The sequence below is a fragment of the Pinus tabuliformis genome, chromosome 9 (genome assembly GCF_031772625.1).
Source record: "Pinus tabuliformis cultivar Carrire ecotype Pingquan chromosome 9, CPIR1, whole genome shotgun sequence".
NCBI lineage: Eukaryota > Viridiplantae > Streptophyta > Pinopsida > Pinales > Pinaceae > Pinus > Pinus tabuliformis.
The window spans coordinates 636,127,536-636,144,152 of NC_142307.1; the positions used below are offsets into that span (position 1 = coordinate 636,127,536).

Consider the following 16,617-nt stretch of genomic DNA (forward strand, 5'->3'; position numbering starts at 1 on the left):
TGTTTTCAAGGTGTGTGTTATCACTAAGTCGCCGCATGTCAAGGAGCAAAATAAAAAATAAAAATAAAAAAACAAAACCAAAGATTCATAGGTAAAAAAAAAAATGAATCAATGAAATAAGTAGATTATTTGCTCACTTTTCTGAAGGTATTGATTAATATTGGACTGATGATGAAAAATGAATGACTAATTTTCTATTTAAGATTTTTAGCTATAGAAATTGTGCATGTTCCACAGCTAAAGTTGTTCTACAACTAAATCCTTTCCACAGCTAAATATCAATTTTGCCACTGAAAAACCTCATTGTTCAAATCAACCTAACTTTCTCATATGAAATTAGATTTCGATGATTCAAGTGTCGTTGTAAAAATATCGACAAGATCTACACAAGTAGAAATCCATCATCAGAGTTTGAAACAATAAATAATGAAATAAATTGCTGAAAAGAAACGACAGTTAACTGGAGGCACTAATTCGAAAGCAGGTATAATTCTTTTGATTTCCTTTTGTGAATTTGTTTCATTAATACAAATTCTTAGTTTAGTGTGTAAATGTCATAACTAGAGAGATTGGTCATCTCTCTCCTTTGATAATCTTACATTCCATTGCATAAGAAGTATTAGTTTGTTTGCAGGTTCCAGGAGGAAAGACAAATGACTACAAGTGAATGGTGTCTCTCTAAGAGACCAATTTGTTTCATAAGAGGATGATCAACAATAAAGAGGAAATATGCTAATGAAAAATCAGATCCAAACACTTGCAAAACTTTCAGATACTATTGTCTCCATCACATCCATACTTCATAATAAACCATTCACCTCATTTCCCTTCATATTTTCCATTTACATTCACATACACTTTCCATTACTTTTTGTCTACTCATAACCCACAAATAAAAGCAAGAGGCTCAGTCACATGCTTATTGCCTATTTCCATTTCTACTTTCCATTGCCATTTTCCATTTTCATTTTCCCTTTTCTATCATTTTCATTTCGCAAATAAGCCTTGCTTCAATGCAAATTATTGAGTCCATAGTCCTTTGAGTCTAAATTCCTTACAAAAACACCTTGAGGCTTAGATGCCTTAATGGCAAGTCCTCATGCCGACAAACAATAGGAATACATTAATGTCCTTTATTCATCAGATCTTTTAGGTGAATCGACATCATCAAATTTATTCGTACCTAGCAAGATGTGTTTGGGCATCTTGACTCTCATTGTCATCAATGGTGAGAGTTATCATGTTGACTAGTGGCATCCATTAATGGCCACTAAGTCAACAATTTCCTGCTATGTTTGACATCAGAACATCTCTTCACATAGTAGGAATTGTGCCAATGAGTTTTGAAGACATGAAGACTATTATTTTCAGCATTTTTGGAGCATATATAAAACAGATCAACACTATTCAGCAGTAGATTCAACAAGTTCTAGTAGAAGCAATAAAAATTCATCTTGACTCTTTTATCCATGACTCTTTTTGTCCAGCCACTTGAAGAAGATTATGATCAGGATTTTGTAGCCACCACACTTGCAACTCGTCCATTTCAAAGGGTAAGTTAAGGTACGTCATTTTCTAACTTTTGACCATAGAATTCCATGAAAAGCTAGAATGATAATTGTTGGAAAAACATTTCTCTTCCTCATTTCATAAAATTGTCAATACCATCAGTTGGGGGGGGAGGAATACATTCATATTCATATCTTGCCATATTCAGAAGCCCACATACTTCCAAAATATATTAACTATTACATTATTATTATGAGCATACAATGGTTTTTCAAAAGTGCTTAAAGGATAATTGGATACAAACACAATCATGGTTGTCACACAAGAACCAACCATCATGCAATCCAATAAAGATATACTTTGCAATAATAATCAAAATATCATTATGCAAAGTTCAAAGATCAAAATAGAATGCAACAACAAAATATGGTTGTAACACAAGAACCAACCATGTTGCAATTCAAGTAAAACACTTTGCAGAAGTATGAAGTTATCAAATGATATCATGCAAAGTTAAGCCAAATCTCAAGGATCAAAAGAATTAATGTAATATATATTGCATGAGGACATGCAATAGCTTCAATTGGGGGGTATGTTAGGTCTTGAAATTGTCATTCATTTCCATTACACTTTCACTATTATGTCCATTATATCACCTCTATTTCACCTTCATTTCACTACCATGTCACTACATTTACCTCACTTTCATTATCATTCGGTCACATTTATGTTTTTCCAAACTTTATTAATTCTTAGCCTTTTTAAGTGAATTTGTGGTTAAAAATTATAAAATAATGTGCATATGCTTATACCTAACAAGTGGGTTGAGATTGTTGACATGTGTACGTCAAAATGAGATTTCTAGAAGACCTTTATGTGGTACCCTAAGGCCAAATTCGAATTTGAGAGGAGAGGATCATGGAATCATGAGGATATGTGTCACATTTCCTATTTTTATTGAAACTCTAAAAAGACATGTGCCTTATCATTTCCTATTTTGATTAGGACTCTAGAGGTATAGGGAGAGGTTCATGGACTCTCATTAATGAGATGATTTCTCATCTTTTTGTATAAATAGGAGATCTCTCCCCTTCATTTGTTAGCTTAGAGCTTTGTAGCTTGGTAGTTTTTGGAGAGCTTTTGTAGCTTTTGGAAAGCTTTGGAGAGCTTTGTAAACTTTTGTAAGTTTGAAGAATTTCAATAAAGCTTTGATGTTCTCAACATGGAAGGAGATGTGAAGTAGATGTCATAGAGCATATTAGAATGTAAGGTAGAGTAGATTTTATTTTGTAGTTTTTCTTTGATTTCATTCAAGTATGTCATTTTATTTTTATGATTGTTTTCAAGTTTAATAGTTTAGATTTTCCATTCATGCAAGTTTAATTCATGCAAGTGTATTCAACTGGTTGATTGTAGATTTATCTAACTGTGTAATCTATGCTTAGAAAAATAACTAGCATTTGCATCTTATGTTGCAAAGGAAACGCCGTAAGGCATGGAGTGGGGAAGAATAGGGACATGTGAATGGACATTGTTGAAAGCAATGGTGGATGATAATGGGTTACAATTGCAATAGCTAGTTATGTGTATTCTGAAAATGGATATTTTGTAAATAATAATAGGTTGGGGAAGAATAGCGACATGTGAATGGACGTTGTTGAAAGAAAGGGTGGATGATAATGAGTTACAGTTGAAAGTATTAGTTATGTGTATTTTAAAAAAGCACAGGGATATCCATAGGCATCGTTGGGCTGTTGATTCCTTCCTTGTCTGACTTTGGGATGTCATGGCTAAGCTAGCGCTTCATATAAACAAAGGATAGATTCGAAAAATTTATAAAACGGTTCCCTTTTGGAATCGAAAATCATTCGATTTTGCCATTTCCATATGGCCCAGATTGTTAACAAAGAAATGGGCCTCCACTTGCAGTACATGTTGCTCCGTGCTTTGGAAGCCTCATAGATAGAAGGAGCATTGACGATGACGAAACCAAAGTCAGTAGTTAAGTTCTACCAAATCAACTGGGATTGAGGACATTGTAGGAAAATATGCAAATTATTTTCAGAATTTGATCTACAAAGGGGGCATATGGCAGGCCCACACCATTTGCGCTTCTGGAGATTCTCCCAAGTGAGATTCCTGTCATGAAAAACCAGCCAAGAAAAAATAATGATTTTTAAAGGGCATCCAAATTTCCAAAACGCTGGGGGGAAAATATTATGATATGTATCGGACTCTGATAATAAAATTTGGAGATATATATGCTTTGCATATACAGCCGATGCACCACTGAGACCTTTCCAAACGAGGCAATCCCTATCTGACGAGCGATACAATCCACGCGATTGCAATGAAATAGTGATAGCATTCCATTGGGATTCCAGAGCACCGGGTAATTGCATTTCTGTAGCAGTTTTCCAGATTGGAATAACACCATCCCATTTTTTTATTGCACTGGCCCAAAAGAAATATCCCCTGCTGTGTAAATTTCTCAAAAGTTGAGAGGAGATACGGATCTTTTCTCCCATACCTGCGAATTCATCAAATCCAATGATAATATTGGATCCGGATTGGAATTTCCAAATCAATTTTTTTCTAAAGAACGACTCCAATCTTTTAAAACCTCTCCATATATATGAGCCGTTGGTGGATCTAGTGGAGCGCTGTCTATACCAATATGTCATGTCTTGCTCATCCATGTACTTAGCTCTAATGGTTTTGCTCCAGTTGGATTCATCCATAATCACTTTCCACATTGATTTACATAGAAGGGCTCTTCTAAAGGAGTGTAAATCCAATATGCCCCAACCTCCCATATTTTTTGGCCGTGTCAACTTCGAAAGCTTGCTGAGGTGATATTTTATCTTCTCCTTCTATCCTCCCCATATGAAATTAGCTATCATTCTGTTTAAACTGTAAATAGTAGATGAAGGGATATAGAAAAGGTGTGCCCAATAAACCATGATTTGTAGCAGCAGGGATTGTGTGAGAATGGCGCGACCTCCAATTGATAAGCACCTGTATTCCCATGTAGATATTTTCTTATAGAACCGATTTGGAATACATGACCAGTCGGCCAATCTGTAACCCACAGGTTTCAAATTGAATCCCAGATGTTTGAAGCCCTTCAGGATAGGAAATGCTTTAATGTTGAAAAGATCTGTTAGAAATGTGATTATACCTCCATTCACATCAGCGACATAGAATGAAGATTTTAAATCGTCGATATACATGTCGGTGGCTTTTTGAAATCTCCCAAAGATTTCATAGATACATATCCATGTTGATTTGCACAGTATGGCTGACGGAAGGATATCATCAACAAAAAGATTATGCGACATGAATATATCCCTGCAAATGGGGAGAGGCTTGTATATCTCTTGTTGGATCGCTTTCTTTATGTGTAGGCTCAGAGATTCCATAACTAGAATGAAAAGGAGTGGAGATAGGGAGCAACCCTGACGTAAGCCCCTGGCCGCTTTGAAGAAAGGAGTTGGGACACCGTTAATTAGGACTGCATAATTTACTACCACCACATAGGCCATGATCCATTTGATGCACCTAACATCTAGGCCAATCCTAGCTAGTAGGCATCGAATAAAGCCCCAGTTCACACAGTCATATGCCTTTTTAAGGTCGATTTTAAAAGAGCAACTTCTATTTTCCTGCTATGCATTGAGTGTAATAATTCTTGAGTGAGAGCCACTGCTTCTAAGATATTTCTATCTTTAAGAAACCCGTGTTGCTCTGGAGATAGATGTAGAGATAGAGTGTTTCTAATTTGAATAGCTATAATCTTTGATATGACCTTGTATAATACGTTGCACAATGAGATTGGACGATAATCTGAAAATGTGGAGGAGAGATTTTTCTTTGGAATTAGAGCGATATATGTTGAGGAGATTTTTTGGCTTATGAAACCCTGTGTTCTCATTTCCTCGACCATCTTTAGGATATCTGTCTTGAATAATTTAAAGAAGTGGATGAAGAAATCGGTGGTCCACCCATCCGGCCCAAGGCACTTGTCTTTCTGGAATGATTTCATTGTTGCCAATAATTCTTCTTTTGAAACTTCACCAAATAGAGCTTTGCTTAGACTTTCATCAAACATAGTGGGGTATGGGTCTATTCCCCATAGAATATCCTCAATATCACAGACAGAATCCTCACTGTAAGCCCTTTTGTAAAATTTCACAGCTTCTCTAGAAATAGCCTCCTGTGAGGAGTGAGAATTTCCTTCCTCATCCTTGATCTCCCAAATAGCGTTTGTATCCCTTCTCTTATTTGCAAACCTGTGAAAAAACTTGGTGTTTTTATCTTCCTCTCTGAGCCATAATGCTCGACTTTTGAGCCTCCAAGAGGCCTCTTCTTCTAATATCTTTTGTTTTCTTTTTTCTAAATCCCATATATGTTTTCTGATGGTGGATGTCATGGAGGGATTTTTAAAAAGTGTAGATAAGTACTCCAGTTTCCTACATATGTCCTTCAGCTCCTTTTTATTGGAGGCCGATTTCTCTTTTTGCCATTTTTTAACCTCCTTTTGAAGAAATTGCAGGGGATCAAGGAATTGCCGGGAAGAGTCATTTTCCTGCATGGGAGATAACTTCCATGTATCATTTATAAATTTGCTGAATTGACCAACAGCAAGCCATGCACAATTGAACTTGAAAGGATATCCAAATCTGCGTCTAGCATATTTCCATTGAAAAGAAATGGGGCGGTGATCAGATATGAAAGATGGTATGATGTTCATGGTAGGAGGCCCATATCTTTCTGTCAGTCTTTCATGGTAGATAAATTTGTCTAATCTTTTCGCCAGGAAGGAATTGTTGGATCGCCCATTGTCCCAAGTTGGTCCCTGACCAATAGGCAAGATATCAATAAAATTATTTTGTATAATAGATTCCCGAATGAATCTCCCCATCGGATCATATTTCTTTCCATTGCCCCATATTTCGTCATTACAAAAGGTGCAATTAAAATCTCCACCAATTATCAAAGAGTCAATTTCAAGTAGTTCAGAAGAAAGAAGATAATTCCAGAAAGGGTACTGGTTTTTATATGGAGCATAAATATTCAATATGTGAATGGGGTCTGAAGATCCACAGAAATGGGCCAGCACAAGAATGCCAGTGAAACATTGAAAAGCAGCAGTCGTAATCCATTTAGGGTCCCATAATACAGCTAGTCCTCCAGACATGCCCACAGCATTTGAAGCGACCATATGCCATGTTGGTAACATCCGCCTGAAGTAAGAAATGGTTTGTGAGCTATCGTGCATGGTTCCCTGCATAAGAAGCATTTTAGATTTTGAAGAGACAAAAAGATTTTTTAGGGCCAGAAATTTGGGGTCAGCTCCAAGGCCCCGAATGTTCATTGATAGAATGTCGATCATTTGGGAAAATCATTAGGCCGACATGCTCTAAGAGGCCTTTTAAGAGGAATATCTTCAGCTGCAATTTCTGTAATAGGAATTTCAATTAAGGAAAGATCTCGAGTTGACGAGTCCTGTCTTCCCTTCCTACCCCGAAAGTGTCTACTACCACGCTTCTCTTTGCGGCGGACAGTTATGTTTCTAGCTGAATTAGGGCTAATATTGGGCAAGGGGGAACGATTGGGTCGATGGACAGTTAATGGCTGAAATTTTAAAGACGCTTTTTTAAGGAGGTCAATATCCTGATCAAAAGAATTACGGGGAGAGGTTCGAGGGGATAGTGGAGGGGAAATAGGGATATATGGAGCCTTACCTTTATGGTCAGGTACATGTCCAAGGGATGGAGGTTTAGGGGAGTGAGCTATATATGGAGATTTATTATTTATATCAAAAGAGCGACCAAGTGAGGGGGAAGACGGGAATCTTTGGATGGGTGGAATGTGAGAGGAAGGGGATTGGGGTGATGAAGATATGTATTGAATATGGGCAGACGCAGGATCAATACATGGAGGCTTAGAAGATGCAGGAGGGAGGGGAATCTCAGGGTTTGGTTCCAATTCATGAGGTGGAGAAATATTGGAGAAGCCCGTTACTCTGGCCGATAGGTCAAAAAAGGACAGCGAGGGAGTTTCAGAAACAGTGGAAGAACGGGGTCGATCAGAAAAATAGTTAGAATTACGATTTGTATGGTTCACAGATACAGATCGAGATTGCGGAAGACTGGCAGATCAATCTAGGGAACGGCCTTTCGGCGAGGATAGGACGTCATTAGTTCTGACTGGAGCCCGATAGACCTCCATGGTGTTAGGCCATTCATATGCCGAATTTTCTCTTTCATATGTCGAAACAGGAATATTTACAGCATGGAACTTTTTCTTCTGTTTACCATTGGGGCGACGAGGACAATTACGAAAAAGGTGTCTAGTTTTGTGACAATTTGAACACCTAAATGGGACGCCCCAATAATCTAATCGTTGTTGAATTTTGGACAGCTCCCAAGTTAAATCAATAGACTCTGGAAAACCCCCTTTGAATTCCTTTTCTATGAGAATCTAGGCCACCTGCTTGTCTTTTGCCCCAATACACCTAGGATCGACGTATATGAATCGCCCAATAGCATTTCCTATTTTTTCCATAGATTCTTTGGTCCACAGTTCAAGAGGCAGGCCAGGCAATTTTGGCCAAATGTAATTGTTTTGGGGCGTGCAACGAAGCGGATTAAAACCAATAAACCATCTGTGCAGAGCTAAAAAGCTCTTCTCTTTCACCCAGAGTTTCGAATAGATAATTTCCAAGTAACGTACCCAGAGGAAGTGGAAAGTAGATATTTTATTGAAAATGATTAATTAATTCTTTTAACTAACTTTACATTATTTGATAAGAGAGAAGTAGATTAATTAATTCTTTTAACTATTTATTGTATTGAAATATATTTTTTTATAACCTAATATAAAAGAAATATATAATTCCTTCATAATTCTATATAAATAATAAAATAATTAAACATGTATAATTATTTTAATGTTAATATGAAATTTAAATAGAATATCTATAAATATTAATAAAAAAAATAGTAATAAAAAAATATTTTAATTTCTATTTTAATTAAAATATTTTTATTTCAACCTCTTATGCATAAAAATATATATTATGAAAATATAAATTTGATTTAAATTTTAATTTAAAATAATATCATAAAAAAATATTTCATTATTAAAAATAATATCATAAAAAAATATTTCATTATTAAAAATAATTAAAAAAAAATCATTATTAAAAATAATAAAAAAAAAATTCATTATTAAAAATAATCAAAAAATATTTCATTATTAAAAATAATCAAAAAATATTTCATTATTAAAAATAATCAATTCTCTCAAAATTAAGATTAAATTGATCTATTAATTTTTCATTTACATACAGAGGAATCTCAAGTTATCATTGAGATAAATAAATCTCTATAGTACATACTTGTTATATCTATATATATATGAATGAAGATCTTTGCTATGATTTATATTACTGTGGCAATGCCATTTTTCCACAACAAATTCTTTTATTAGTATTTAATACATGACCCTTAAATTTTTCATGATCTGGCTACTTTCTAAATTTAACTTGACTCGACTACCTAAATTTAATGTACTTTAACAAATACAACCTCTGTCTGTGCTAAGTTTGCCCTATTTAGCTGTAGGCGGTGATCATACTGGCTCTCCTAGTGGACATAAATTCCGGCAGCTTGGCAAAATCAGGGATTACTTCTTTCAGTCCATCGGATTTATAGAATCGATCAATCCATGCGCTCAGCAATGGCATTTTCTCTGGATCTATTAAAACGCTATCGGTAGCCTTTGATAATCACTGACAATCACTGACAAACCACCCAATGCGATGTCAAGCAAGCCGAGACCTCACTTTTTTTTTCGAGGTAATGAATGCTGTGGAAGCCACCTGTAATCAAGAAATATGTTATATTTACTATCTGTTTTTTTTTATTTTTATTAATACAGAAGCGTTTTTTATTTAAAAAAAATGGCGTTTTTTATTTAAAAAAAATTGGTTCCGAGATAACTCATAATATTGAACCAACAACAGAATTTGAAGCCCAGAACCATTCACATTCCGGATTGTTTTCCAAAATGCAGCAAGGTCCCGTATAAAATTACTCTTTACAAGTTTTGTATTTTATGCAACACTTTTTACAAATTTTGTATTTTATGCAACACTTTATACTAGGTATAAAGGATCTTTCCAAAAAATTAATTGCATTTCATTCTGGTTTCTATTACATTCTATACCAAAGCTTCCTTTTCATTATGGTTTCTATTACATTCCTAATCAACGCACATTGAACAGCGGAATGACAGCTACAGTATCGGAGAGATACATTAAAAACTTGTTGGCAAGCAAAAAATTTTCAGATGCATATACATTTTTTTTATCTGTTTCTTTCTTTCTTTTTGTACTAGCAGCCTGTTGCTTCTTGGGTTCAAGCCAAAAAGCAGCCTGTTGCTTCTTGGGTTCAAGCCCTAAACGACTCACTATAGGGGATTTGAATCTGAATCTGTGTTGTTTCAACAAACTTATTAACGAATTGAAATGCCCCTGGGGCTACATTTTTTCTCTCTTATCTTTGAACCTTTTTCAATTTAATTTAATAATACATCTACAAAATTAGCAACCGTAAATTTTGAGTATTCTGGACAACAACCAAAAAGGGGAAAAAAAGAAGCATTCTTTACCACACTTTCACTATGGCACCATGTTTCCAATTCGCCACCGGTCATTTGTAAAGCTCTCAAATTCCGAATTCGAAGACAAGAAGGCAGGGAAGTGTCTGGACACTTACTCCCGCAAAGCCATAGAAGCTGATCCGCTTGTTTCAGAAACTCGGATATGCTTCTCAAACAATTACCTTCGGCCCTCAATAGGTGCAACGTGCTCATATCAACATAAGGCTGCAAAGAGTTGTGGAACGACTGGTCAGGTATTCCTTGAACCCTGTTTATCCCGCGCACCTGAATTATTATCTGAAAACTGTTAGAAAACAATATGGACTTACTCGTAAATCCAAACAGTATTAACAATATATAACTTGTAAAATTTTCAGAACTAACATTTTGATTCAAACACGTACATTTGGTTGTATAACCGCATTACGAAAAAGGCCGTCGGTGGGGCGCCAAAGACGACGATGACATCTCGGAAGTTCTCTATCAGCGAAATCTCTGCCCAAGTCTCTGAGGTGATTGTGCATTTTTATACGGTTTTGACAGTCGATCTCCAGAATACACTTGTACTCTAGGTTCTGCAGATTCAACTTTCCTCCCCAACCAGATCTGTCCCATATGCTTATGGCCAGATCTTTATCTTCTTCTATGAAGAAACAGGCAATATCTAAGAATATCTCTCTTTCCTGGGTGTCGAGACTGTCGTAACTAATCCTAAGACTGTTTTGTATTTCGGGGGGAAGTACTAAACCCGATAATTTCAGCAATTGGGCTTCCCAATACTCTAAATATTGTTTATAAAGATGAGACCCTAGCACTCTGAGAGACAATGGCAATCCATCACACGCATCCAAAAACTTTGCAACCACTTCTTCAAATCCCGCACGGGGTTTAGGCTCCTGAAAGGCATGCATGCAGAAAAGCCTTTGTGACTGTTCTCTGTCGAGGCCTGACAGCTTGTAAATCAACGAGACTCCGTTGGTTTAAAGAAAATCCCTATTGCGAGATGTAAGTAGGATTAAGCTATCGGAACTAAGAATATCTTTAAGAGGTGAAAATAATGCTTTTAACTGCCTGGAATCATTGATATCATCCAAAATTATGAGGGCTTTATAACCCAAGAGACGATGAGAAAGCTCTGATTTACCTTCAACAATGTTACTAACTGCCAGATCCCCTGAAGTCAAGCCTTGGAGGAGTTTATTTTGCACAGAAATTAAAGAAGTTTCGGCTCTCACATCTTCCAAAAAACAAGATCCACGGTAGGCTGACCTGTTGCGGTTAAAGAACTCTAATGCCAAGGTTGTCTTCCCTACACCACCAGAACCCACAATCCCCACAACCTTGGTCTCCACGCTGGGTCGCTGCTGCAGCATCACTGTTTTCTCAAAATCTTGTAGCTTTTCGTCCAAACCAGTTGGATATTCAGCTACAAACAGTTGAGGCTTTCTAATTTTTTCTTCCACCAATTGAACTACGTTCTCCAGGAGTTTGCCTTCGTCGCTGGTTATTCACAGTAAAACCAAACGTGAGTGCGAAAAACTTCGTTTATCAATACAATCAAACTATTAGGGACACAGAGACTAAAAGTTCTTACCCATAATATGCCTTTAGCTCCAAACCGCAAGTGTGAAACCTCAAGCAATGCTTTTTTCCAATCTGCAATTCTTTGTTGTGGGTATCTCCTTTTCTTTTCATGACCTCGCAAGGCTTTACCATAGACTCCATTGTTGCCCGCCGCGCAACCAATAAATCTCAAGATTTGACCCAATAGTCCATGTTGCCTGTCATCTGTCCTGATCCGTAGATCACAAGGATTAACATTATAAAAGATTGGAATAACAGTAAGAATGAACTAAATTACCTTATCGTCTACAAAGGCAGCCCAGAAACGAGCAATGGCTCGGTCATATGGATCTTTGGGAATTCTTGCGAACAGGGTTCGATTTCAGGAGCAGCTCGCTCTTAGCTCTGAGATTCTCTTCCGCGAACTGGTAATCGATACCTAGCAAATGCCACTCGAGTCATACCGAACCGCTTTACCTGCCCCTTTTCTCCCCGTTTTTTTATTTCAGTTTTATTTTAGTTTTCGATCAACGATCTAAGGGTGAACAATAAGACACGGGGGCAGCTGGGGGAGTCCATTTCAGATGGGAACGCCTTACGGCGTAAACATAATAAATAGTTAATTACTTAGATGAAATATGTCTTATTAAAAAAATATGTCCATTAGTGGAAGAACACCCGACTTAGATATTTATAACGAGCGCCCTCATTGTAGTATTCATCATTCTATCAATTATTTATCTATCAATACATTTATACAATTACGGATTTATTCTATCTTCAAATACAATCAAAAACTGTTTATTTACACCCACATACATAACAGATCCGAAATATAAGTACATTATAAAAAATTCCCTATACCAAAAGCTTTATTAATTTGGAAGTTGGCTTTGAATCCAAATCTCCAAATCCCTACATGTAATAGCGCCCTTTGTCTTTGCTACAAACATCACCATCTTTGGCTTCTTGTCATTATCCAATTGCATGTTTTACTACTGCAATGGTACTTCCATGTTGGTGAATTTTAGTTTGCCATCCCCAAAATTTGCTCATAGAGCTCTCTAAATATATAGTTACCTGTTTATTTATCCATGTTACATAAATATCATAAAAGAATGGTTCTCTGGTTCTCCCAACCTATGAGTACGTATCTTCCTGTCAATTTAACCGTGCTTCATAACTCTGATAACACAATGGTAAAGTGAAAATATGTTCTGGACATTGAAATGCTACATATATTAAATAGAAAATATAACACCTATTCCTTGGCTACACATCCATGATAGAGAATATAGATAAGCTTGATTGGTAGGAAAGTCATAATCCGCAGAGGAACACTGCTCATCATCACCAATGCAAGATTGCCAACATATATAAGCTTGGTCATCATGCAACCAAAATTTAACGGCTATTCCATGGCTACCAATCATAATTGATTACGTAAATAAGCTTGACTAGTAGGCAAGTCGTAATCCACAGTGGAACACTGCCCATCTTCACCAGTGCAAGATTTGCCAACATGCATAAGCTTGGTCATTATGCAAACCAATGCTTATGGCTTGTTTTACTGGGTTTTTCTTTTTTCACTAACTCAGGGTTCATTCACTCAATGCTCGAGACATCCACAACTATCTCTACAAGAACACAGTTTCTTGTTGAAACAATAGAAACAATGAGCATCCCTCACGACAATCTCCTGCATAAGAAGCTTGGGCATGGACTTCATAGCAGAGTGACAATGACTAGAACTTAAAAAGGTTCTTCTGTACATGTACGACTGTCTTAGGAGAACTGAACATGTTATAAAGTCCAGAGTCCAAATGCGATGACCAGATTTTGCTATGGTGGGAAAGATCGTGATCCTTTTACTCAAAACCATTTGGTAGAAATCCCATGTTGGGTATGGTGGAAACGAACGTCATCCTTTTACTCCTCAAAACCATTTGGTAGAATTCCCACGTTGGCTGTATATGCCACAGCATTCATCTGATCAGACAAAGTTTCAACTTCGCATAAATTGTTTCTCTTTGTGGGAGTAGTCTATCCCCCTACGAGGAAAGCATGGACCTGTTTGTTAATAACAATCCAACTGCAACCGGGTTTCTTTTTCACCTTCCTTTCTTTCATCCTGTTCCGCACACTGCCAATGTCATCCCACCTACCAGCTGCTGCATAGATGTTTGACAACAGTACATACGGTGCTGGATTTTGGGGATTCAGCTCAATAAGGTGTTGTGCTGCCTTTTCTCCGAGGTCTATATTGTTATGCGTTCTGCAGGCACTGAGAAACGAACCCCACATGTCAGCATCCGGTTTAAATGGCATTTTGTTAATAAGGTCGTTTGCCTCATCCAAGCACCCTGCCCGGCCAAGAAGGTCTATCATACAGCCATAGTGCTCCATTGCAGGAGTAATGTGATAAAATCGAGTCATGACATCAAAGTATTGCCTTCCCTCGTCCACTAACCCTGCATGGCAGCAAGCAGACAAAACACCCACAAAAGTAACACGGTCAGGCTTTATGCCAGTGAATTGCATTTGTTCAAAGAGTTCCAGGGACTCCTTGGCACATCCATTTATTGCATACCCTACAATCATTGCAGACCAGGAAGCAGTGTCTTGTTGGCGCATTCTGTTAAACACCTTGCGTGCATCTTCTGTGCTCCCACATTTTGCATACATGCCTACAAGGGTATTTCCCACAAGCACATCAGAATGAAACCCACTTCTAATTACTACTTCATGGGCTTCACTGCCTCGTTCCAGAGCTGCCAAAGCTGAACATGCAGGTAAGACAATGACAAAAGGTTTCTGTATTCGGTTTTATATTTACCATTTGCATCCGTCCAAAAAGTTTCAGGGCGTTTTCAGCTTGCCCATTCTGTGAATATCCTCCAATCATTGCATTCCACGAGACAACATTAGATTCAGGCATTGTCTTAAACAAGTTTAGAGCCTCTTCAACTTGCCCATTCTGTGCAAATCCAGAAATCACTGCATTCCACGAGATCACATTTCTTTCAGGCATGATCTGAAAGAGCTCGAAGGCCTCTTTAACATATCCATTCTGCACATACCCTGCAATCATAGTATTCCATGAAACCAAATTATGTCCAGGCATTTTCTCAAACAGCTCCACCGCGTTTTCCACATCCCCACACTGCGCATACCCTGCAATCATTGTATTCCATGAAATGACATCTCGTTTGGGCATCTCTTGAAACAACTTCAGGGCATCACCGACCAGTCCATTCTGTACATAGCCTGCAACCATAGCATTCCATGAGACAACATCTCGTTGAGGCATTTTGTCAAACAATTCGCGTGCAAACTCAATAAACCCGTGTTTGGCATACATATCCACAAGTCCATTTCCCACAAACACATTCGTTTCGAATCCACCCTTACGAATTTCACCATGAACTTCCCTCAGGACTTCCAAATCAGTACACGCCGGGAGAATGCTGGAAAAGGTAAAATGATTGGGCTGTAAACCCATATCTTGCATTTCATGAAAAAATCCCAAGGCCTCCTGAGCATGCTCGTGCCGGGCATAAGCTGCAATCATGGCGGTCCACGAGACCACATTTTTCAGAGGCATTTCATCAAAAACCCTGCGAGCCTCTATGAGGCTCCCTAACTTAACGTATATACTAACCAGTTTATTTCCTAGCGAGATATCCTGGCATTCAAATTGCGTTTGAACCATGTGGGCATGGACTAGTTTGGCATCTGGAAGAGATTTAGCATTCAGGCATCCCTGCAACAGAGAATCGTAAGTAGAGGAGTATGGCCAAATCCCATTCTCAACCATGTCCTGCAAAATGCGCAGTGATTCCCTCAACCGACCCTGTTTACACAAACTTTTTACCAACCCATCATTCCCTTCTTTCGTTTTCAGAGTATCTGTTGTAGCTTTGCATCTGTTGGAAATTTCGAGAACTGGTTTCACTGACAACACCATTTTTCTTCTTATGATCGTTTCTCGCTGCCATTGCCATGGCTATTTTATTAGTCCCCCATTACCTGCCGCAAGGCAGCAGGGACCATTGCAACGAGTACGCGTTTGTTCCAATGTATTTCAGAGTAGAGGAGTATGGCCAAATCCCATTCTCAACCATGTCCTGCAAAATGCGCAGTGATTCCCTCAACCGACCCTGTTTACACAAACTTTTTACCAACCCATCATTCCCTTCTTTCGTTTTCAGAGTATCTGTTGTAGCTTTGCATCTGTTGGAAATTTCGAGAACTGGTTTCACTGACAACACCATTTTTCTTCTTATGATCGTTTCTCGCTGCCATTGCCATGGCTATTTTATTAGTCCCCCATTACCTGCCGCAAGGCAGCAGGGACCATTGCAACGAGTACGCGTTTGTTCCAATGTATTTCAGGAGCAGCTCTGAGATTCTCTTCCGCGAACTGGTAATCGATACCTAGCAAATGCCATGCGAACCCGCACAATGAAGGGACTCAGAGTCATACCGAACCGCTTTACCTGCCCATTTTCTCCCCGTTTTTTTATTGCAGTTTTATTTTAGTTTTCGATCAACGATCGAAATTCGTTCAATCGTCTAACACCATCCATCTAAGGGTGAACAATAAGACACGGGGGCAGCTGGGGGAGTCCATTTCAGATGGGAACGCCTTACGGCGTAATTAAAGAAAGTATTTTCCAATTGGTGCTTGGAGCATTAGAGCACACGTTAGATTAGTTTTCCTTTACATGTTTTTGTATTTGCATATTAGAGTAGTCACTTATTACATAAATAGATATTTCCAAAGCTTTTCGTTGATGATTAATCCTCAAACTAAATGGTGAAATGTTGTGTTTATGAATGAGATTTATTGTTGTTCATTAGTTTAGAGTTAAA

At 37.7% G+C, this 16,617-nt stretch overlaps 1 protein-coding gene and 1 pseudogene across 2 annotated transcripts; both read right to left on the bottom strand.

Moving 5' to 3' along the window:
* Positions 1 to 10,779: 10,779 nt before the first annotated feature.
* Positions 10,780 to 12,185, bottom strand: LOC149150236 (TMV resistance protein N-like). 2 transcript variants are annotated; one of them, XM_089445017.1, is made up of 3 exons: positions 12,041 to 12,185; positions 11,774 to 11,967; positions 10,780 to 11,679 (listed from the first exon to the last, which is right to left on the bottom strand). In XM_089445017.1, the coding sequence occupies exons 2-3, from the start codon at positions 11,902 to 11,904 to the stop codon at positions 11,160 to 11,162; spliced, it is 651 nt and encodes a 216-aa protein (XP_089301143.1). In that variant the 5' UTR covers positions 11,905 to 11,967; positions 12,041 to 12,185; the 3' UTR covers positions 10,780 to 11,159. The 2 variants fall into 2 exon arrangements, with proteins under 2 accessions (XP_089301143.1, XP_089301142.1); XM_089445016.1 differs by having other exon boundaries at positions 11,774 to 12,185.
* Positions 12,186 to 13,025: 840 nt separating this feature from the next.
* On the bottom strand, positions 13,026 to 16,334 carry LOC149150237 (pentatricopeptide repeat-containing protein At2g13600-like; annotated as a pseudogene).
* Between the last annotated feature and the right edge of the window lie 283 nt (positions 16,335 to 16,617).

Coding starts and splice junctions, on each gene's coding strand:
- LOC149150236 (XM_089445017.1), bottom strand. CDS start 11,904: ATGGAGTCTATGGTAAAGCCTTGCGAGGTCATGAAAAGAAAAGGAGAT. Junction 11,680..11,773: donor GAGCTAAAGGCATATTATGG/GTAAGAACTTTT, acceptor GTGAATAACCAG/CGACGAAGGCAAACTCCTGG.